The sequence below is a fragment of the Monosiga brevicollis genome, genomic scaffold (assembly GCF_000002865.3).
Source record: "Monosiga brevicollis MX1 MONBRscaffold_7 genomic scaffold, whole genome shotgun sequence".
Lineage (NCBI taxonomy): Eukaryota > Choanoflagellata > Craspedida > Salpingoecidae > Monosiga > Monosiga brevicollis.
In genome coordinates this window covers 814,881-837,281 of record NW_001865044.1, presented here as the reverse complement: position 1 = coordinate 837,281, position 22,401 = coordinate 814,881, and the positions used below count along the sequence as shown (strand labels likewise).

The 22,401-nt window shown below is 55.2% G+C and overlaps 8 protein-coding genes across 8 annotated transcripts in view; 3 read left to right on the top strand and 5 right to left on the bottom strand.

Moving 5' to 3' along the window:
- Window positions 1-405: 405 nt before the first annotated feature.
- Window positions 406-6,035, top strand: MONBRDRAFT_32042 (uncharacterized protein; the record flags this gene model as incomplete). The annotated part of the gene is made up of 19 exons (XM_001745027.1): window positions 406-528; window positions 655-758; window positions 835-973; window positions 1,151-1,429; window positions 1,602-1,804; window positions 1,910-1,963; window positions 2,062-2,110; window positions 2,188-2,271; window positions 2,376-2,516; window positions 2,822-2,978; window positions 3,073-3,149; window positions 3,431-3,532; window positions 3,650-3,754; window positions 4,006-4,194; window positions 4,322-4,434; window positions 4,539-4,627; window positions 4,992-5,275; window positions 5,626-5,673; window positions 5,778-6,035. The coding sequence occupies 19 exons, from the start codon at window positions 406-408 to the stop codon at window positions 6,033-6,035; spliced, it is 2,598 nt and encodes an 865-aa protein (XP_001745079.1).
- Window positions 6,036-6,205: 170 nt separating this feature from the next.
- On the bottom strand, window positions 6,206-9,525 carry MONBRDRAFT_36712 (uncharacterized protein; the record flags this gene model as incomplete). Its single annotated transcript, XM_001744851.1, has 4 exons — window positions 6,206-6,714; window positions 6,798-6,964; window positions 7,096-8,598; window positions 8,770-9,525. The coding sequence occupies 4 exons, from the start codon at window positions 9,523-9,525 to the stop codon at window positions 6,534-6,536; spliced, it is 2,607 nt and encodes an 868-aa protein (XP_001744903.1). The 3' UTR covers window positions 6,206-6,533.
- Window positions 9,526-9,841: 316 nt separating this feature from the next.
- MONBRDRAFT_24636 (uncharacterized protein) lies at window positions 9,842-11,589 on the bottom strand (the record flags this gene model as incomplete). Its single annotated transcript, XM_001744850.1, has 4 exons — window positions 9,842-10,144; window positions 10,301-10,730; window positions 11,098-11,170; window positions 11,331-11,589. Coding segments are annotated over 4 exons (1,065 nt in total), but the record flags the coding sequence as incomplete, so codon positions are not given.
- A 146-nt stretch (window positions 11,590-11,735) lies between these two features.
- Window positions 11,736-13,943, bottom strand: MONBRDRAFT_7459 (uncharacterized protein; the record flags this gene model as incomplete). The annotated part of the gene is made up of 7 exons (XM_001744849.1): window positions 11,736-12,009; window positions 12,100-12,165; window positions 12,272-12,909; window positions 13,072-13,159; window positions 13,252-13,467; window positions 13,598-13,686; window positions 13,794-13,943. 7 exons carry the CDS (start codon window positions 13,941-13,943, stop codon window positions 11,736-11,738), a joined length of 1,521 nt encoding a protein of 506 aa, XP_001744901.1.
- A 221-nt stretch (window positions 13,944-14,164) lies between these two features.
- Window positions 14,165-15,910, bottom strand: MONBRDRAFT_24634 (uncharacterized protein; the record flags this gene model as incomplete). The annotated part of the gene is made up of 3 exons (XM_001744848.1): window positions 14,165-14,421; window positions 14,819-15,104; window positions 15,794-15,910. Coding segments are annotated over 3 exons (660 nt in total), but the record flags the coding sequence as incomplete, so codon positions are not given.
- Window positions 15,911-16,523: 613 nt separating this feature from the next.
- Window positions 16,524-19,614, top strand: MONBRDRAFT_24633 (uncharacterized protein; the record flags this gene model as incomplete). Its single annotated transcript, XM_001745026.1, has 10 exons — window positions 16,524-16,781; window positions 16,865-17,049; window positions 17,162-17,285; window positions 17,386-17,670; window positions 17,829-17,967; window positions 18,070-18,118; window positions 18,546-18,604; window positions 18,876-18,925; window positions 19,089-19,190; window positions 19,417-19,614. The coding sequence occupies 10 exons, from the start codon at window positions 16,524-16,526 to the stop codon at window positions 19,612-19,614; spliced, it is 1,449 nt and encodes a 482-aa protein (XP_001745078.1).
- A 131-nt stretch (window positions 19,615-19,745) lies between these two features.
- On the bottom strand, window positions 19,746-21,204 carry MONBRDRAFT_7457 (uncharacterized protein; the record flags this gene model as incomplete). The annotated part of the gene is made up of 2 exons (XM_001744847.1): window positions 19,746-20,068; window positions 20,181-21,204. The coding sequence occupies 2 exons, from the start codon at window positions 21,202-21,204 to the stop codon at window positions 19,746-19,748; spliced, it is 1,347 nt and encodes a 448-aa protein (XP_001744899.1).
- Window positions 21,205-21,754: 550 nt separating this feature from the next.
- Window positions 21,755-22,401, top strand: part of MONBRDRAFT_36711 (uncharacterized protein) — a 2,476-nt gene continuing 1,829 nt past the window's right edge. The window contains exons 1-3 of the mRNA XM_001745025.1: window positions 21,755-21,888; window positions 22,013-22,076; window positions 22,170-22,284. Of these exons, the coding sequence (XP_001745077.1) occupies window positions 21,790-21,888; window positions 22,013-22,076; window positions 22,170-22,284 (278 nt within the window). The 5' untranslated portion in view covers window positions 21,755-21,789. The remainder of the gene's footprint in view (window positions 21,889-22,012; window positions 22,077-22,169; window positions 22,285-22,401) is intronic.

Below are 22,401 nucleotides of genomic sequence, written 5' to 3'. Positions count from 1 at the left end.
TTGGTAGCAGCCTTGACGAGCCGAAGCTGACAACAGCTGTTGTCAACTTGGAAACCAGTCAAATTGTCAGATAGTATTGTCAGACGGACAGAGAGAGAGAGAGAGAGAGAGAGAGGGGGGGGGGGTTTCAAGTCGCGTCGCATCTACTTGGCGACGAGGAGCAGGGCAACGGGAGCGGGAGCGGGCCGAATGGTGTGGGGCTGGCCAATAGCTGGCTGGCGGTGGAGTGCACGGGGAGAGGCAGAGCGAATTGGACTGGGATCTGGCGCAGTTGGCAGCATGACCAAGACATTTACGCACGGGTCATGATATTCTTCTGGTGCGGTCATCATCGCTTGTCATCTCAAGTGTGAGCCCAAGGGCCCCGTAGCAGCAGCACCACCGACCAACCGACCAACGGACGCCATGGGAAGCAAAGCACACGACATGTATAAGATCCGGGTCGAGGATTTTGATCGGATGCAAAGCACAGCTCGATCTGCTCTGACCATAGCCGTCTATGGCAAGGAGAGTATTGACCTGGATCAGGTGCGTCCCTCCCCACGCTCCTCCTTCTCCTCCTCTCCTCGTCTTGGTTTGCCGCGTGCATGGCTACCCACAGCCAAGTTCACCAAGCTGCCACCCTCCCGCCACCCCACCCATGACATGCTATAGCGTCAAGCACCTCGGTTTCAAGACGTCACATTGAGCCAACGCCTGGCAGAGACAAGCCAGCTACTGCAAGGCTGTCTCAGCGAGCTGTCCCGATACCAGGCAAAGTGCGTGGCGACTCTGCTTGGTTTTCCAATGTGAGCCATGTCCCCGCGCTAATGCATGGCCCATGCATATTGCTAGATGGGATCACTGGACCCATGAACGTGATGCCATTGGCCAGCGTTTGGTACACTACCTGGCCTATCGCGAGCGGGAGATTGCGGCAGCCGCACGCAACGAGCGCATTATCCTAGACCGCAATTGCCGCCAACTTCGTGAGGTTAGTTTTTGGACCTCTTGTCCAGTTGGATGGCCATTATTGGGCTGCCCGTGGTGATGCTTCGCAAGCCTCTTCTCTGTGCCGCTCCAGCCGTGGGATCTCGCTGCTCCAGTATCGTGACTCCCCATGGCGGTGGTGGACGCAGCAGTCTCATGTTGACTTCTGACTGAACTCCAGGAAGCTAGCCGACTCAAAGCCCAAGTCAATCAGAGCGAGTCACGGCTTCAACATGCCCGCGATGACCTCAGTGCAGAACAACGGCTTCGCGCCCAGGTGGAGCATCTATTTCAAGGCATCCACGATCGCCTGGCCGTTGAGCTCGAGTGCCGTGACCACGAGGCCCAAATTCGTGCTGCCGACGAGGCGGCCCGCGACAAGGCCCACGAAAAACGCGACAGGGCCCACGAGGCGTTTGAACAACTCACACAACTTGCCAACGACACCCAGCGCGAATATGTACGCATGTCGGAACCGTCGTGAATACTCAAGATGCAGACCCATGCGCCTCTGGCCTTTTGACACACACACACACACACACACACACACGCGCGCGCGCGCGCCTGTACCTTGTTCCCTTCTTCCCATGATTTCAAATTTGCATTGGCAACCGTGTCGCCAAATACTATAGGTGGAGCGTCACCACAACGCCGTGGGGCTTCTGCAACAGGCCGAACAGGCCCTGCACAACGAGCAAGGCGTTGAACCCCCCCGTGATCTTAGCGGGGAGCTGCAAGGCAAAATTGACCTGGCTCTTAAACGGCGTACCATGTTGGAGGGCGAGGTTGAGCGCAGCCGCGAGGCTCGGGACAAAGCCCGGCTCGAAGTGGCAGAGTCAGTAGCACGAGCGCAGGCGGCCTCCGTTTGCATGTGCGGGTGAATTTCAGATTGACCTTTGACACGCCTTCTGCCATATGTCCCGCCTCATCCCTCATGCAGATTGGAGCGGCATCTTGCCCGCGTACAACAGGAGACCCAGAAACTGCGACAAGGGTGCGCTCTTGAAATCAGCAGTCATATTCGCTGTTTCTCAACGACCAACGGACTCACTATCAAAAGCAAAAGGCTCACAACCATGTCCATGTCGGCAGGCTGGAAATGCAACTTAGCGAGTATAACGAGCTACGCGAAGCGCAACAGGTCTGGAAATAGATGCCCGACGCCTCGCATTTGCCCTGTCCTGGCAGATCTCATGGCACCCCCGGCACTGGGTTTAGGCGGCCATTGAAGCCGAAGATGCACAACGCCTGGCGCTTCTGGAGCGGATGCATGCCAGCGAGGCAGAACGCCTTAATGCCAAGGTTTTTCGCGATAACGCGCTTTTTCGGCTTGGCAGAAAGACTTGTGTGCTTAGCTGAGGCACGCAGGATCGAGCTTATCACTGTGTCTTGTGTTATTTTGTCAGGCATCGTTGGATGCATTGGAAAGGCGCCAACATGACGCAGAGCAGGCTGTTCTGGCCTCGGAAAGAGAAAAGGAATCAAGACAAAGAGAAATGGAGCGTATTGCCAAGCAATACAATGATGCGCTTGCAAACTTTGAACAGGTATCGCGAGATTTGTCTGGGATTGCTCTGGCAAGAGGGCCAAATGCACCCGAAAATCACCCCAGCCAGCCGCGGCGTGTATGTGCTTCACCCCAAGTCAATAAACGCCTCACTCCCATGCTTGGGTGCATGCTTTCAGAATCAACGCCAAGTGCGGCTTGTATCAGACAACGTGCACCAGGTGACGCAGCGACCTTCCCTTCGACTCATGGAGGCTTGCATCTGGGCTCTTTTGTGCACATGCTCATCAACCCGGCCCATTTGCTTTCGTTATTTGCTTTTCCATCAATACCTGTTGTGTCCAGGCGCGCCAAGATCGACGGCAACAAATCTTATCGGCTCAAGACACCCTGGCTACCCTTCAGACCAACATTCAGCAAACGAATGAGAACCTCGAGCTCAATCGGGAGGCTTTGGGCGAGGCCAAATTGATCCATCAACGCCTTGAACAGGAGCGCGAAGGTTCGGGTCTTCACACTCTCAAGGCTTGATCCTGAATTTGCGCGAGTATTGCCCGAACTCTTGCCTTAAAAACGGTCTTCTGGCCTCTCTGCAGAAAAATTGGGATCCCTGATGACGCAGATCGAGGAGGCCAAAGGAGTCTGCGAGCAGCAACAGCGTGTGGTGGATGAAGTGCGATTTTGCTTCCTCTTGTGTTGGATCGTGCCTTGCGCTTGCATCAAATTCCACTGAGGTCTGACTTCTGCTGCCCCTGTTGTGATCTGGGCAGTTGCAAGCCGAAGACGACAGCATCGCGGCAGAAGAAGCGGATCTGGAGGCACAGCTGGCCGAAGTCCAGCGTGATTTGGCAGAACGTTCTGCAAAGGCCACTGCCAAAGAGGCATGTTTGACTTGCGATGGGAGACATCAGATCCGCGTCGGCATCACGTTAACTTTTATTCTGATGGCTTTAGGCGGAGTTGGCCACCGAGCTACAACAAGTTCAGAGCGAAGTCGATACCGTGCGGGCCGTCCTCGAAGCCATTCCCGTGGAGCGTCGCGATCTCAACGACAAGGTGGGCCCAAATTTGGCACGATGCACAGATTGAAGGGGTTCATGCAAGCGTGCTGGTCAATGCAGCATGCCCGCGCAGCAAGAAAAACCTTGGACTCATCCTTTTGTCGTTACACAGCTGGTCAACGCAGCACTCGTCACGGAAGACCTGAAAGCTAAACAGGCTGCCACTGCAGCAGAGGCAGAGACCTTGGACGATCGGATTGCGACGCTCACTGAGAAGGTCCGACCTGTCAATGCAGGAGACTACAACCACGCACGAAAGCCGCCTGCCCGCATTAAATCTGCCCGCATTAAATGCGCCTTCGCCATGCGTTTTTTTTATGTTCTGTTTTGTTCTGTTATATCATGTCATGTCATGTCATGTCATGTCATGTCATGTCATGTCATGTCATGTCATGTCATGTTATGTTATGTTATGTTATGTTATGTTATGTTTTTTTTTCCTTGGGGCTTGCTCATTTGTATCGGTAGGTGGATCATACAATGGCGTCGACAGCGACGTATAACAAGCAGAGTGAGGCGCTGGTTCGGGTTTTGGCCAATGAAAAGGCAGAGTTTGAACAGCACATGTTGGATGAGCATGCACATCTCATTCGCCTCAAGACCGAAATCGCCTCGAACCTCCAGCGCAATGGTCCGAAAACAGAGGAGTATGAAAAGGTCGGTTGGTCATGAGGGCCCATCCTGCTCATCCTCCCAATCTGGTGCTATTCTGCGTTCGCCTCACACTACACACACTACACACACTACACACACTACACACACTACACACACGTGTTGGGCTTAGTTACAAGAAGAACAAATGCAGGTGCGGGAAGAGATGTTGGGCGACCTTCGCTCCTTGGCATTGGAGGAGCAGGCACTTGCTGGGCATCGCGACCTTCGCACAGGCGAAGCACGGTACGTGCCACAAAACCAGCTTGGCATCTAGTTGTCCGGCAGTGTGGGCCAAGCTTCCTCCTTGTAGATCAGATACCTGGGCTTCACGAGTGCCTTTGCAACAGGTTGCAGCAGGCTGTGCTCGTGTTTGGCACCGCTGAGCGGCTGCGCCACGAGCAGGAGCATGCGGCGCACCTCTTGACCACGCTCTCCGGTACGCCAACGTTGGGTGAAATGGGCCAGATTCGATGCGACCTACGCACCAGCGCCTCAGTCAGGGAGGTGGTAGTGAGCAAGGTGTCCCAGCACTCGCGTTGAACTCACAAAAGACTTGCATGTGGCAGACACGCTTGAACCGGCTCTCCCGCACTTGAGCCGACGGCTGTTGGAGAGTCGCCACCTTTTAGCCTGAGCCAGACTGGTTGTACAGCTATGCCCTACATCTTGAATGCCAGTCTACCAAAAACGATTCTCCCATACCAACTGTCGGCATCGATATTCCATGCGGGCTCGTGAGTCGAGCTAAATTGACTGTTTGGTTCTTATGGTGTGTGTGTGTGTGTGTGTGTGTGTGTGAGAGAGAGAGAGAGAGAGAGAGAGAGAGAGAGAGAGAGAGAGAGAGATGAATTGGTTTGGTCGGTTTGAGAAAGAGAGAAATAAAGAGCAAAGACACAAAGGAAACGCACAACTACCACATGAGAGAGAAAAGTTGAAATTAGAGAGTAAGGAAATCAATTGTGAAGCAGAGCAGCGCACAGCGCGCACACACGACTCCAACATGGCTGGCGGGGCTCAGAAGAAGCTGGTGGCTCGCAATGCGGGCATTCTACAGAGCGCACGTATCGCAGCGGGCTGTGGACTGGTACGCGGATTCAACGGGCTTGCGGGGTGTTAGTGGCGGACTGCAACAAACAAACAAACGCCGAGCTAGATACACAAGAGCGAAGGATGGAGGGCGGGGGGCGTCGGCAGAATCGCTCAGTGATCAGCAACGACGCGTTGTCAGTGTCATTGAAGCCCACTCACGCTCTTCTGTGGTGGACTTACTCGCGCAGGCTCTGTTCACGTTGCTCACGTTCCTCATGGGCACCTCCTTTATGAGTGTTTGTCCAGCGCTGTCGTGACGGCTTGCCCCTCGAGATCGCGCTGTAGTCCTTGTTTGTTGAAAATGCTTGTTGATGCCGCCCTGATTTGCTTCGCTGTCGGGTTTAGGTGTCTGCCATCTGCAATGGCTTGGTTCTGATTGCAACCATGGCCCTGGTATGTTGGCGCTGTAGAAGGAAAAGCTACTATCTAGCCCACTTCCATGTCACAATGGCTCACGTTTGCGTTTGCGTTTTTTTTTTTTTTTTTTTTTCCCACAGATGCACTCAACCGGCACTTCTGGCGCTGACTTGAGCATCAAGGGAGGCATTGCAGAATACGCCTTCGATCTTCTTCTTGTCGCGGTCTTTGCCTTGGCACTGTGTCCAGTCACGGCGCTAGTCAACCTCGTTTGGCTGGTCGTTTTGGGCTTTCTCGCGTTCAAGTTTCTCCTACCCGACAACAGCGCTGCACCACCGCCCATGCCTGCTTCCATGCCCCCACCCCAGCGGGGACGTGGCGGCAAGAAGCGCCAATAAAGGCCGTTTCAAGTCAATGCTTGATCCGTGTCCTGCCGCCGGGCTGGCCTGTTTGACAAGCTTCTTCGGCAATCTCCACAACTACTGAGTAAACCGACAAATTAAGTTTCGAAACCACCTGTTCATCTGATGAATAAGCGGGCTGCTTATCTGATGCTCGACCACCACTTGAGCTACACGTCATCAATTTGCAAAGCGACCAAAGCACAGTCTTGATCGCCCAAAATGACACGACGAGAGATAGAAAATTTACATGAGGTATCAGGAGCACGGTAGGTACACACACGAGAACGAACCAGCAGAGAAAAAGAAAGAGAAAAGAAGACGAAAAAGAAGAGCAAAGGGCCCAACTCAAAGTAGGTAAGAGATGTTTGCCCGATTTGAGCACTCGGGACGAGTGGCTAAATACGGTCGAGCAATTCTCAACGCCGAGCCAGTGAGACCAGCCCAACTAGCCGCAATACTGACAGTTTACCGCCCACTACCGGCCGAGGGGCTCTACTGCCTTCGGCTCACCACCTCCTTGATGTATGATTTCATCAGCTTGGCAATCTCAAGCACCATGTTGGTTTCAAAGACCATGGATCCATCGCCCTCAACCAAAATTTTGTACTTGTTGGGTACGGGGGCTCCGAAGCTGAGCACACTCTCGTAGCGATGGAAGGCAAGCCGCTCCCGCCTGTGCACAGCAAGTCAAGAGTGGTGGTCATCAGTGCTGTGCGCCTAACAATCGGAGGAGTCATCAGCGGAAACAACACGTACTCATTGACGGGGAAAATGCTGACGCCTTCCAAGCTGATGCCGAGCCAGATCTCCTTGGGCCAATCCTTCTTGCCGGTTTGAGTCACCTCAAAGAGGTTGCTGCCGTAGCCTTCCCAGCTTTGGATGATGGACATGTAGGCCTCACGCGCCTCGTCATTGTTCATACCCTAGGAAACACAAATCAAACAAGTTGAGATAAAAAAATAAAATAAGAAATGAAACCCCATCCTCTGATTGCTGCCACACGAACTGAGTCTGAACGCATGTCGATTCTTGCAGCCCTATGTCGCAAACACACCTGCATGGTCTTCCATTTGCCCACAATCTTGTCCTTGATCTTCTTCATCTCTGCGTCCGAGACCTCGCCCGTCTTCTTGATGGTGCCGCCGCGAAGTTTGCGGAGCGTGTTCATGCCCAAGCCCTTGAGCGTACCCTTGATGATGGTACCCGCACGCTTCAGCGTTCCACCGCTGCTAGAATCCGAGGCAAGGAGCTGTGGCTGTTGGGCAGGATGGACCTTGACCAAATCCGAAATGTAAGCCCCGTCTTCGTAGTCACCAACCACGAATTGGGTGCGCAGCGCTGCAAGCTGAATCAGCGTGTCCTCGTTGGCCGGGTAGCGGCGGTTCATCACAGCCTCGTAGGCTTGCTCAAACAAAAACTCCTTCTCCGTTTTCGAGAGATCCGGGGCCATGGGGTCGTAAAAGGCAAAAAGCTTAAACTCGAGCTTCCAGCCTCCCTCGGCCGGATTGAGACCGTGCGCCTCGTACTTTTCCCACTTGCTGAGCACATCAGAGACGTAGTACTTGTCCTCCAAGAACTTGGAGATGGAGCCACATGTCTCGAAAAGACCAAAACCGTTGCGGCTCTCTTCGAGCTGCAGCTCGGCCTTGACGCGCTTGATGATGCTGCCGCAAGTCGTACTGCTGTTGACAGGCAAATCGATCGTTCGTGAGCCTACGCATCCGACGCTCACGGTCAAGCCCTGGCCCGACATGATGGCCTCAATCTCCTTGGTGGAGGGCGGGAAGTCGCGCGACTTGGTTTGCTTGATACTGTCAAGGCAAAACTGGGCCACGTTGGCAACGTCCTCGCCCACTTCCTCGCGCATGTCCATGGTACGCTTGAGGTGGAACTTGAGGAAGCGAATAAACTTGCGGCTGGGCAGAGTTGAGCAGCACAGTGCCGCCAAGAGATGCCAGTGCGTCATGTTCAGCGTCGAGCCGGGGTTGGGTGCATTGGTCGTCTGGCAAATGACTTGGCAATACACCTCGTTGCGGAGCTTGTTGACATCAAAGACGGCCTGTACAACGTTCTTAATGAGATCGACTGGGTTCTCCGTTGTACCGTACTTGCTCTTACCAGCCTCAAACGAGGGCAGGAGCGAGGCACTGATCTTGACGGCCTCGGCAGCCAGGGTTTCGTACTGGCGATCAGCGTTGGGCACAACAATCTCGCCATAGGGCAGGGGCAGCAGCGGCGACTTCAGAGCCGACGATGTGTAGGTGAGCACGCGGTGGCTGCTGTAGATCTGCTCCACCTCAAGGGGCGAAGCCATCTTGAGCTCGTCAATGAGCTTCTCCATGGGCGTCTCGATCTGTGCCGAGTTGTCGATCACGTCCTGGATTGCGTTGATCCAGCGATTGCAATCGGCCTGCGTTTTGCAGGTGAGGAAGAACGATTTGTGCTTGCTGTGGACGATAAAGGTCCAGTCGTTGCGCTGCAGTGCCAGCGACTCATCCGGCGGGATGACCGAGCAAAGTGAGTTCAGAGGGATGGTGCCCACCGTGTAATCATCATCCTAGGCCAAGGCACACGGCGAACAGGAGGCGTGAGACCACAGATCACCAACGAGAAGCGGGTACGCATGGCGCAGACGTGCAGATACACCATCGGCTGGCAAGCAGGCTACGTGGCTATAAAAAGCGGAAGAAAGAAAAGATTGGGGCGCCGGCGTGCGGAGATGTCGTACCTTGTTCTTGTAGTAGCTGATGGTGTCACCACGCAAGACGAACCAGCGGCGGCGCTTAAACGCATTGCCCTTGCCACCGGCCTTGAGCATCCAGCCGCGCTCTGTGACTGAGGCATCGTTGATGTCTGGGGACAGGTTCTCGCGGCGGCGCGGGGTCAGCAGGCGGCACCAGTCATCAAGTTCAGTCTGATCCTTGGCGACAAACTTGAGAACGCGCTCAGCGGTCATGATGACAAAAGACGGGTGGCCTTCCACGTCCTGGGTGTTGGTGGGGCCTACAGAGAGGATATCCTCTGTCTCAACGGTCCCCTCAGCATGGCGAGGGTTGACCAGGGCCTGAGCCATCATGGCGTTGATCTCCTCGTCTGACTTGCCCTTGACCATGTTGAGAATCTCGATCCACTCTTGCATCTCTTGCTCGCTATCAGCGGCCATGAGGTAAGTGCGCTTGGAGGTTTCAATCGCAAAGCAGAACTCGCGCTTGCCGGGGGCATCGGCCTCTACAGTGATGGCTTCAGCCTTTTGAATATCGACGACGCCCAGGACAGTGGCCTGTTCCTCCTGAGAGGGCATGTAATGGAGTTCACCTCCCTTGAGTGCCATCCAGCGGCGCTTCCAGGACTTGCGGCCCAGCGTTGAGGTGCCGCCGCCAATCTTGGTCAACCAGCCAGCGTGGATAAAGTCCTGGCGAGCCTTGAACCACATGAAAGTTCCCTCGTGCAGCACGCACCAGCGACGCTTGAGGTTCTTGAGCATGCCACGGAAAATGCCAAGATAGCCTTCCTTGTATTCCTCCTCCTCGTATTCCTCCTCCTCTTGCTCCTCAAACTGAGCTTCGCGGCGCGCTGCCTCGTCGGCCGCTGCCGCCTCGAGGCGTTGGCGCTCTTCTTCGGCCAAGCGGGCTTCGTCGGCCTTACGGGCCTCCTCTTGAATCTTTGAAAAGCACATGGCATGCGTCAGAGGGCGGAGCAAGCTTTCCGCGAGCCATTGTACGCTCAACCGAAGGCGCATGCACGATGGCTGCCGCGACGAACGGGCATAACGCAGCACACAGAGACAAAAATAGACGCACCTTTTTCATGCGCTCGGCTTCCTCGAGCAGGCGTTGAGCCTCCTCGGCCTTCAGGCGGGCATCCTCCTCGCGCTGCTTCTGCTCAGCTTCGAGCTGCTTGGCCCGAGCCATGGCCTCTTGCATGCGTCGTGCTTCATCCTCCTGGCGTTGACGCTCCTCGTCGACTTTGCGCTGACGGTCTTCTTCGGCACGACGCTTGGCCTCGGCCAAACGACGTTCAGCCTCTTCCCGCTCCGCGGCCTCTTGAGCAGCCGCAGCCAGGGCCTCTTCTTCGAGGCGCTTCAATTCAGCACGGCGCTCCTCCTGATTAGCATTCAACAGCAGACCAGATGTGAGCCGATGAAACAAAACAAGACTGAGACGAAACACGGCCTCCGTGACCATAGGTCGAGGGTTATTGGGGCGGCATAAGGGCACCGATCTATGTGCAGATCTGGATTGCGTGGCTCTCTCACTCACCTCGCGGCGGCGCTCCTCCTCGCGACGGCGCTCCTCCTCGATGCGCTTTGCCTCGGCAAGTTGAGCACGAAGCTCGCGTGCCTTGTAGCCACGATAAACTGACTGGATCTTAGTCGCCGCCTTGACACGACGAAGGTGCTCCGCGCGAATGAGGTACATACGAATGACGCTCTGCGCACGGACGGCGGCCTTGCGCATCTTGATGTAGCGGCGGCGTTGGATAGAGCCGAAAATGAAGGCTTGAATCTTCTGAACGGTTGCCTTGAGGCGTGCATGACGGTCCTTCTCAAGACGATTCTCGAGACCCTCGCGCATGAAAACCTTGCTATGACCAATCTGCCAGTTGTTCTGATCGTAGGTGCCCAGAAGGACTCGGCTCTGCTCGGGTGCGCCCTCGGCCTTGCTCAGCCCTTGCAACAGCACGCGATACCTAGAGAACAAAAATCAAAAACAAAAACGAACAGAAAACAAAATTGTCAGCTTGAAGATAACGGATGGTAGCGGGAAGGGCCAGTGTAAAAGGAGTTGTGCGGATCAGTCGAAAGATGGTGATGATTATTCAACAGATAGTCGTTCAGATGAACTATGCGTAAAAGAGTTGCATCATGTCCGCAGTTGTTTAACACCCTTTTTTGCAGCATAATTTGCTTTAAAAGGGCAAGCTTGTTTCATGTGACACCTTGAACCAAAAAACAAAAAAACAAGAACAAAAGAAAACAAAAAGGCTCATAGTGCCCCTTTTGTTCTTTTGTGCACAAAGAGCAAGGAGAAACGCGAACGGGGTGCGCGCACTGTACCGGAAGAGAAAGTCGTCGAAGCTGCGACGCACGGGGTAGCCGGCCCGACGAATGCGCACGGTCTCCAGCATACCTGAAGAACAGCGAGGGTGAGAGGAAGGTTGGTCTCATTTGCATGTGTGTATGCGTGTGTTTGCGTGTGTGTGTGTGTGTGTGTGTGTGTGTGTGTGCGCGTGAGGGAGAGCGCCAAGGTAAGAACGATGACAAGACAATGCAAATGCATCGGGCCAAACCAGAGTAGGAAAGCTGGTTGAGGACGACCTCGTCCTCAAAGTGGTCCGCAATCTTCTTCATGTTGGGCTTGAGACAGCGAACAAAGAAGGGCTCGGCCTTGCCCAAAGTACCCATGAGCGAGGACAGCGATTCCTTGAACTGAAAGCTGACAGTGGGTTTCTTGCGAGCAGTCGACTTGTTCTGGCTCGCGCCGGTGCTCGACTCGAAAAGGTCAAAGATGAAATCGTTGGACGAGTTTTGAAGCAGCTCGGCAACGTCCTGAGACAGCCCACACCGTATCCGAGAAGCACAAGAGTCGGTCAGTTGGAGAAGGATATGCAAGGCCGGAAACCAAAGCACGCAGCTCACGCCCATTCCACATTTCAGATCGGTAGAAAGTCACGTCTCTGTCCTCTTTTGAGTCGCTACGGGGCCGTAAAACGCACCTCGCGGAAGGTGTCGCGGTTCTTTTCAAGCAGCCCTGTCACGTCATACATGACCTCGCCAGCAAAATGGCGAATGCCAAACTTGGTGTTGGCCACGCGAGGGCGCACGTAGTGAGCCGCCTCCTCGTGGGACGAGTGCAGCTTGATCAGCAGCGACTCGTCCGTACCACGTGGGAAACGCGATTCTTCGTCAAGCAGCGACAGCACGCCGAGCTTGCGCTCGATCAAATCCAGGCACTCAGAGTTGTCAACCCTTGGGGTTGTGTGAGGCGATCATGAGTCAAAGTGTCCATCAACGTCTCAGTGAGGACCAGGCGCAAGGGGCCGCGGGAATTTGGCGTACCAGTCAATGTCACTCCAGTCAATACCTTCCTGGTTGTACTCGAGCTGCTCGAGCGAGAAGATGTGTCTAAAAACAACAAGCACAAACAGTTAATATTAGGCACCAGTCTCGCGCATCAGGTGCGACATGTTTGGGCTTTGAAAAGGACGCTCGTTGGAAGCTCAAGACACACCGGTTGAAGTATTGCTGCAGCTTCTCGTTGGCGTAGTTGATGTTGAACTGCTCAAAGCTGTTAAACTCAAAGTTCTCAAAACCGAAAATGTCGAGGACACCCACAAACTGGAAGGATTCGTCACCACGCAAGGACACGTTGATCTTGCTGATAATCCAGCGGAAGGTGCGGGCATAGAGGTTCATGGCCAGCGAGTCTCGCGAGTCAGCGGCTTGGTCCACGTCAAGTGGGGTGTAAATCTCTTCGCCACGGAGGACACGCTTTTGCTGAGTCAAAACTTCGGCCAAGCCAGCCTCCTCGATGCCGAGCAGTTGGCAGACCTGCTCAAGGACAGCCTGGGTGGCCACCTGGGCACCACCGGCCGTGGTGAACTTCATGTTGCAGAGGTGCAAAATGGCTGCGACGACGGTGATAATGTCCGACATCTGTTCGTCAGAGAAGTTCATGGTCCGGAACGCTTGCTCCACGGCCTGCCAATCCGCCTTGTCATCAATGCCATCGACATCCCAGGTACCACTCATGGAGGTGATGCGGTACTGGCTGGGGTCAGCAGACAGACCAAACTTGCTGCCGAGACCACCCGCGAGCAGGGCGTAGAAGATGTGGAAGTTACGTTCGCCGCCGTTCTGGCGCACCACCTGGAAACACATCAGACATGAGACATGAGGGGACAGAAGGCAAACTCAAAATTCGGGCAGGGAAGGCTCGAGTCTGATGTCAAGAGCAGTGTCCCGTCATCCCGTCTTCCCTGATGCGCTTTTTCCAAGAACAAGGAACAAAAGCCTTAAGATGACACGTACGCGATTCTTCTCGAGAAGATAATCCACAATCTTGCAGCCCTCGATGGCACCGGTTGCCGCAAAGTTGAGCTGGATAAACTTGCCAAAGCTGAGAGTAGGTTTGTCACATTGGAAAGCCAGGAAATGAGAGTGTCTTCAACAAAAGCGATGCCTTGGGCCAATCAAAAAGGCGAGACATACCGAGACGAGTTGTTGTTGTACACGGTCTTGGCGTTGCCAAAAGCTTCGAGGATGGGGCTGGACTGCAGAATCTGCTCCTCGTAGTTGCGACCTTCCTTGCCCTTTTTCTTATTGACGTCATTACTCTGGTAGGAGAGGTACCGCAGGATGAACTTGGTGGACTCTGTCTTGCCAGCACCCGATTCACCAGAAATCAAAACAGCCTGATTGGCCGAGCTAACACAAGAGAAGCAGACGCAAAAGCGCCGAGAGCGAGAGGTAAGGTAAGCACACGCAAGACCGTTTTGGTGAGACGCGTGAATGCAGGCCTTGCATGCGGGTCAACACGGGGGTGCAAGGGTCATACTTTTTCCACATGGAGCGGTAGGCTTGGTTGGCGATGGCATAAATGTGTGGGGGCAATTCGCCAATGTCCTTGCCATCGTATTCGTTGATCTGACGAGACAGATCAGACATTTTGCGGCACTTGGTGAGGCATGCGCCACGACTGCGCCTGGGTAGTCTTAGAGACTGGGTAACACCTCATCATATGCTGACTGTACCTTGGCATCGTCATAAAGGCCCGGAAGGCTCTTGTACGGATTGACGGCCGAGAGGATGGAGCCAATGTAGGTGTAAATAAGGTCCTTCTTGTAGCGCAGCTTGATGTTGTACAGCAGTGAGCCTTCATGAAGATCGCCGAGCTTGGCCATGTCTTCAACACCCTCAATGCTCGTCTGATGCATGTGCGTCACTGTATCTGGGCCCAGCTGGTCGTTGCCGACCGTGTATGACTGCGAAACGTCATGTCGACGACAGTGCAGCCATGAGTTGTGAGGCCCAGACAGACCGGGCAGTCGAGTGGTTTGGGACTGCTCTTTGTGTCAATGCCAGGACTGGATGATATGGATAGTCAAGGTGCAATGGCGTGTACCTGGCCATCATCGCCTTCAAAGACGGTGTTGGTGCCATCGTTGCTGGCGGCGGTTGCAGGACACCACCGCTCCGATGTCTTGATCCACACGCGCGACCCCTGTGCAGAATATCGGGCGAGCCCATGCATCAGATGGTGGTGGCGCAGGATGGCATGCTGTTGCTGCAAAAAAGCTCGAGAGTCGACATGGTCGTGCGACACGGAGCGGATAGCCGGATAGTAGAATGAGGGGATGGGGGGGGGGGGGGGGAGCGTGCCTGTTCGAAGAGGGCCATGGCGGCGGCGGCAAGAGAAAGAGGGTGGGTGGGGGACTGGGACACTGGCACCTCAGATCAATGAGCAGAGGTGACACGAATGCAGGAGATCTATGAACCAAAGGGGGTCAAATGCCGAGGTCGGTTGAGCGAGCATTGCAGATAGACAGACAGACAGACAGAGCCAACATCAGTGCGTTCTTGTTTGTGTCACACTCGAGCACGCGCAGAGCAGAAAGCTGCCACGAATGCTACGCCCATTCCCTCTTTCTGTTCCCCAGTGGCGGCTCCCTTGACCCTTCTTCTCACATCGTGGTTGGAAGTCCGACACACGGTGGGGTAGACGCAGCTGACCAGACTCCAGCGGCTGACGGGGTGGCCGCACGAAATCAGCACGAACGACAGCTCACAGAGAGAGCACAGAGAGAGAGCACAGAGAGAGAGAGCAGAGAGAGAGCAGAGAGAGAGCAGAGAGAGAGCAGAGAGAGAGCAGAGAGAGAGCAGAGAGAGAGCAGAGAGAGAGCAGAGAGAGAGAGCAGAGAGAGAGCAGAGAGAGAGCAGAGAGAGAGAGCAGAGAGAGAGAGCAGAGAGAGAGAGCAGAGAGAGAGGGAGCAGAGATAGGGGGAGAGAACGAGAGAGAGAGAAGCAGAGAGAGAGAGAGAGAGAGAGCTAGAGAGGTTGAGAGACTAGAGGGGCGGAGACACAAACATCGTACCCTTTGCGGACCAAGAACAAAAGGAAAAAGGCGATGCAGCTCCTGAGCCACAACACCGTCACTGGTCTCAAAGTGTGGTTTTGGTCACAGCTGGCTGACTTGGTCAAGCTGGACAAGGGAGAAACCCTGACACGGTTCCCCTTCGTGTATTTGTTGCTGCTGTTCCAAGAAGAATAATGGCTTGTAAGCAAAACCAGGAGTTGTAGGCTTCCAAGCAGACGTATCTCCAGAATAAATTAACCCCCATAAAATATAATCCTAGCCATCCATGCATTGCATGCACGCATGGTGGGCAGTTTGCTGGTTTCCCACTTCAATCCAACCAACGGCCAGTTGCGCCGCCGTTCAACGTCCTCAGCAAGTGCACCCATTCTCATCCATTCGACAGGCCGGGCCCTTGGCGAGCGGCTCGCGAGCTCCCAGCCCGGCAGGCCAAGCCGTGCGCACCAGGTGCAACATGAGTGGTACTCCGCGTGGACGCGCCTCTCACGGTGGCTTTGGTTCGCCGCTGGCCTCCACGTCAACATCACCTCGCACACGCTCAAACAGGTCGCGCCCCGCCTCCCATCCCCCGCCTTCCCCGCGCGCACCGGGTCCTGGGTTGGCAACATGCAGAAGATTGGCCTTTGCCCATTGCCCATTGCACGCGCCCCACCTCACCTCCGTGTGCCTTTGCTCTGCCCCTTCCCTGGCATACCCTGCCTCGCGACCTAGCTTGTTCGATGCCGGCCGCTTGTCCAAGTCCCATGTTGACTTATCAAACTCCGCCACCCGCATCGCGGCCTCGCCCCACGCTCACGCCGAACAGATTCGGCGCCTAAGAACGCGCACCAATTCATTCTCTCGCTCGCGCAGCCGGCCCGCAAGCTTCCATGCCGATGCCCACAATCGCCCCTCCTTGAGCCCGGCCCGGCCCCGTTCCACCACCATCACCCCGGCAGCCATCCCCAGCCTTCGCTCCTCCCGCAGCAGCCTCCACTCGCTCACCACTGCTCTGCCCCATGCTGCAGCACCCGTTACGGCAATCCCTGACAATGTCGATGCTCAGGCTCAAAGCCTCGGTGCACATGCTCCCCAGCGGCCCTCCTTGCCCACGTCGCGCCCCCCGCCCTTACCGGGAACAACCAATCCACCAAGCACAAGCACACGCGCGACCGCCCCACTCACCACAAGGACGACTGGGCCCCACCACCCAGCCCCCACCTCGACCCCAAGGCGCGTCCTTGACAATCCCCCGACCAACTCAGTCGGTGGCTTGGTCCCACCGCGACGGCCCGCTACTGCAGGCTCTCATCTGAACGCCAGTGATGAGGAGCCTCGCATGGATATCAGCCGTGCGCAAGACCTGCGCTTGCAAGACGACGGGGCTGAACTGATGCAGGCCGTAGAAATGGATTCCCCCGTCATGGCGGTCGCTTCCAGCCCCGCCGGCTCCATGGCTGCCGTGGCCTGTCATGATGGTCACGTGGCCATCTATGACCTGATCGATCAGACCATTACGGCCCAGCTTCGTGTTCAGCAAGGCTCTGTTCTGACGGTTGAATTCAGCCCTGGTGGCTCGCGCCTCGCCACCGGAGGCTCAGCCGGCATTGTCTCTATTTGGGATGCCAAACAACAGCGCCTCATTCACGAATGCCGTCATCACAAGGTTTGCCACACTCAAATCATCGGGCTCGATGCCACCGCCTTTTGCCTCGTCTTTGGTCTCTCATGGTTTGAATGCATTTTTAGCACGCCGTTCGACAAGTGCGCTACAGTTCGAGTGGCCACATTCTGCTCTCTGCCTCTCTGGATGAATCCGTGGCTCTGTGGGACGCTCGCACCGGTGACCTTCTTGACTACCTTCAGCATGGCACCGTGCATGGCTGCTATTGCGTCGATCTGGCACCAAACGAAGGTGTCCTGGCCGAGGGCAGGTGGGTTTGAGTTGGGTTGTTGCATGCCACACAGTTGCTCCTTGCTTGGATCTCCATCACATCCACTCGCCTGGCCTGTGAACAATAACAACTGACCGATGGCCATGTCTAGCTTTGACACGACGATCCGGCTCTGGACTCTGGGGCCAGACTCGCGTGTCCAACGCAAGCTCGCTGCCATTTTGGCGCGAGAGGAATCAGATATTGGTGCCAACTTTCGTCAGCGCGATCGTCAGGTGTGTCCTCTATGCCATCCCCGGCTTTCTTGGTGTCTGGAAGCCACACGGCCCTTCTATATCTGCCGTCATGTCATGCATGCCCTTGTGGTCTCCCCAGAAACGTCTGGAGGAAGCACGCGCACGAAAAAAAGCACAAAAGTTGGCATATTTTAATGCAGCCCCGGCAGAGGCACCCACAGCGCCCGTGGCCCGCGAGCTCTCTCCCTTGGGGCAACAGGAGCCGGAGCGCGTGCTTGAAGGGCACTCGGCCCCTGTTGTGGCCGTGCGCTTTTCCCCGGATGGCCAAATGCTCGCGAGTGCATCGCATGATGGCACCGTAATTCTTTGGGACACCTTTGATGGCACCCAACTGGCCGTTCTGGAAGCCAACACACGCTCTCCTGTGAGTGCCGAAAACCCTCCTTTTGAGTATGAAAGTGACGGGATGCGCTAGTCTTTGACTGCCCCCTTTGCCTCTGAGCCATTGTTCAACACCCGCCCTTGAAAGCCCGTGCTGCTGCCTCGAACCTGTCTCACCAATTCAACCATATGCTCTCCCAGGTTTGGACTTGCTCCTTTTCCAACGATGGGAGCATCCTCTGCCTTGGATCCGGTGATGGGCACATTGACTTTTTCGATGCTCTCACCCGCAGTTTGCTCCTTTCCTTCCAGGCCCACACGTCTTATGTTACTGCCACTTGTACGTTCCATGAGATCGCTGCTCTCGCGAAATGCCACGGCGTTCTCGGGGTTTATTGTGCCTTCGCGACTCAACCGCGACAATTTTTGCCCATTGACGCAGGCTTTTCAGCCGATGGACTCAACCTTTTGACTGGCAGCCATGACAGCACGTTCGAAGTCTGGAAGCTGTTGCCATCGTCGAATCTACTGCGCCTCCTCAAGCAAAGGCTTCAAGAGCTTGAACGGAGTCGCCACGCGCTCGTGTTACCACCCCATGTTTGTTCCAAATTTGCCAGGGATGCCCCATCCAACAACTGAATACTGCCAACGATTGATATGGCATGAATAATTGTGCAAGCGTAGACACCGCCTTCACCCGAAGAGCCCTCCATAATGGCCGTCCACGCTTCCGACGTACCGCCTTCTCCGCAGCCCGAGGCCTCTTACGTGGTGAGGCATTTGACCCGAGGAGCCATTCATGGGTGTGCCATCGGCAGTGTGCCACTTGGCAGGGGCAGTTTCGTTTTTTTGGTTTGGTCGTTTGCTTGTCGCTTTTCGCCCCGTGCTCATGGCTCGTTGCCCTGTGCTGACTTGTAGGAACCGAGCCCAGTCAAGCGGTTTGTCCAAGATGTGCGTGCCACCTCGACAAACGTTGAGTACGTCGACCCGGAGCATGGTTTTAGCGTCGCCAACGTGAATGCAAGCGATTGACAGATACTCACCATATGCAAAACCGGCAGCCCCCCGAAATTTGTCGGTGCGCGCGCACGCGCGTTACAAGAGCTGCTAGAGAGCAAGCGCCGGCGCTTAGAGCGCGAGGCAAAAACCAGTTCGTTATACATTGCACTGCGCCTCTCGTCTTCTCGCCACCACATTCGTGTGGGCCTGTCCGTAGCTTTGAAGTTCATTTTATGCGACGTGATTTAGGCGCGGCTCTGGCAATGGCCAACTCCAAAGCCCAGGCAGAACTTGAACAGGTGCGCTCAGTGCAACGCCAACCATTTTGGGGCGCCTCAACACGGAATGCGACTTCTTGACTTGTGTCGCGGCGACGCTTGCTTTCCTCGTCCCCCGCCCACGTGCGCCCTTCTCGTTCCCGGTACTCAATGTGTCTATCCCCTCATTTGTCACCGAATGTAGTCGACAGCCCGACACTTGAAGCTCATGGCCCGGAAAGAGCGCCACCGTGAACTGGGTGTGAGTGTTCCAGGCCTCGATGTTGTGCCCAATGCTGAGCTCCAAGTAAGTCTGCAGCAACCCGTAAGAATTGTGGTCATTTGTAACCACGGGGTTTCAACATCATTCGTTGACTTTTGTTTTGCGCGTTTCTACCCAAGTACTTGAACCGGATTCACACGCGACTCGAAGAACTTTACGCTCGTGTGGGCCGCCAACCGCAAGGGGACACATGGTGTGTGATTCGACCTTTCCGCTTAAACTTGAGACTCGTGCTCTTCCAGTGTGATAGGTTTGCTACATTCATTGCGTGCCAACTCCCTTTATGTCTTGTCGGGGCTGCAGGACCATTTTGGAGATGAATGAGCTCCATCCCGGGGACCTCGAACGCCAACTCTACTTTGAGCAGAGTCTCTTACGAACCCTACGCTACCGCCCCTTTGCGCTGCACACTCTGCAGAAGCTTGCCACTGCCTCAGATATTGACTAGACCCAAGGTTTGCCGCCCAAGAGCAAAAGTTGAAGGAGGAGAAAGGCTTCGACTGCATTCCTGCAAATATCATACATTAAATTTTATCCACACGTGCCAAGCTTTATCCAATCGATAATGCGCACGATGTGCTATTGATGCTCCTGCTCAAGCAGCAGCGCGATGGCCATGGCCACGAGAACAAGGATGATGGCTGAAAACGGTTTTTGTCGGACTGCCTCATTTCTACTGCTGGCCAAGTTCTGGATGTTGGTGGTGAAGGAGCGGTTGCATCCACCACAAGGGCAGAAAAGCTCTGATTGATTGACACCCACCAAGCTGAGAGCTGTGATGGCTTGGCTGAAATTTTGCCAAAACAGACCGGGAAGGGAGACGTATTCGATGAGACGCTGCACCTGTTCCTCGTCCACCTCGCAAGAACTGGACGCGTTTCGGGGTAGCGCCTGCAATGTGCCTGTGTTGGCAACGACCCACAGAGGTGAGAGCAGCCTGGTTTGGTCTCAAGAAAGGCATGCGAGAGCCATCACACGGGTAAGGGGGTGCAGCTTTGCTCTAGCGGGACGAACCTTTGCTGGTCAGCTCAAACAGAGGACCGCAGGTAACGCCTTCCTCGTGGATGTTCCAAACGTTTGGAAAGATGGGATGCATGTCATGGTTGAGGAAAAAGGTAGGGCTATAATAGCCGGCCGCGAGAACGGCGGGCGACACGTCAGCGCGCCAGACGTAACGCATGATGTAATCGTCAGGAAGGTTGTACACCAAGGGGTAAATTTGCCCATAAGCAGACACACGTGTGAAGGTGGATGTCAAGAGACGAAGCATGTGCCCGTCGGTCCAAATGCCTTCCTGGCCAACGGTGGCATACATGGCGTTGGTGGGTGTTTTGTAAATGGCCAGCACATGTGCTTGCATGAGCGTGGCAGCGTGGTCTGGTGCCAAGCCCATTTGTTCGACGAGGACGCGGTCGACTTCCGACTGCGAAACATTAAGAGAGAGGCGTGGCAGGCGCGAGAGGCCGAGGCGGTCATAGTCACGATAGGTGCAAGTGACGCGGTCCGTCCGCCCCAGATAGGGGGCAAAGGGGAACTTGTAATTATAGAGAATATCGCCTGCATAGGCGCGGAGGGTAGCTGCCGCGAGCATGACGATAAAGTCGGCGCGGGAGATTTCAGAACAGTAGCTGAGCCAAAGGTCGTCAACAAGGGCAAAGATATCTTCATCCTGGTAGGTGTCGACCATTTCCGCGTTCATGGGATCCTCCCAATTGAGGCAGCCGTCCACGCCCAGCGGGTCCTCCGCGTGTTGATCATGCTCGGCCGCATCATGAAAAAGAAGCTTGAGTGGCCCACTGGCGATGCGCTTGTCACCAAATTCCATCTGTGACATGTTGAAGATGCGCGCTTCCAGGTTCTGATAGGCGCTGCATGTCATCTGCGGCGTTTGGCAGACGCATCCCACAGCTGCAGGCGTGCACAGCGCGTCGACCGGGCTGACATGAATCGTCACCAACAAGACAAGTGCAAACACCACAACCCGGAAGCAACGGGCAGGCCAAAACCAAGCTTGCTGCCAAGGCGATTTGACTGTCATGACGCTGCTCCGTGGCAAGAAACGAATCAAGATTCAGCTGGAAAATGCGAGGATCAGGGGGGAGGGGATGGGCACCATCAGGATCTTCCGACTGCCTGGCACACCCATCATCTCATGACGCTTGCGCAAGTGCTTGGAAAATATCAGCATGTCAGCCTGTTCGGTGCGGCACTCAATGTCAGATAATATTTTATCTGACATTGGCAAGCGAGAGAGAGAGAGAGAGAGAGAGAGAGAGAGATACAGATACAGATACAGACACACACACACACACACACACACACACACACACACACACACACACACACACACACACACACACACACACACAAAACGTGGAATTAGACAGTGGGCAATTTTTATCGCAACGGTAACGGTAAGCAAGGGACTGCTGTCGTTGGAGGGTGCATGCGAGGGGCGGCGGCGGCATGGAGCGGCAAATGCAATGGCACTTGGCTGTCTGAATTGATGTGGTGAAGACAGGGTCCTTGGGGTGATGGGCCAGTTGATCAGGTGTTGAAATTCACAAAGCAGCATTGTCATTGGGTTAGGATTGCGGCCAGCATTAGTTGACCACCGCTCATCATGTTGCTTCAATCGGCGGCGGGCTGGAGCCTCGCTCTCGTGGCCCTCGTGGCCTTGACGTCGCTGCGGGCGGTCAACGCGGAGGAGGCGGTTGCGCAGGTCAGTGCCAATGCGCATGGTACCCAACATAGCTGCGGTTTTGTCTCGGGCTCGAGCGCGGCGCGCCACGCCACGTCACTGACCTGAGACTTGATTGTGGGCACAACTTGTTCTCTGCTCCTAGCAAGTCAATGCCGAGGAATTTGAGACGCTGCGCCAGCAGACAGCGCTCTTTGTCAAGTTTTATGGTGGGTTTTGGCAGATTTGGTGCTTGCCATTGCCTGAATCGAGGCATGCTTCTCTCATCTGCATCGTCCTGTTCGTGTCACCCTCCGCGACAGCGCCCTGGTGCGGTCACTGCAAGCAGTTGGCGCCGACTTGGGACAAGCTCAATGGCCTCATTCCTGATGATTTGGCTGTCAACGTGGTCAAAGTGGATTGTACTCAACACGGCAGTGCGTTTAGAGCCCGATTTCTGGGCCCCCTTATTATATCTCATCGCTTCTCCCATGAGCTTTCCAATTTTTTGTTGTGAAATTATTTTTCCCTCCGTTGGGGGGGGGGGGGGGGGGG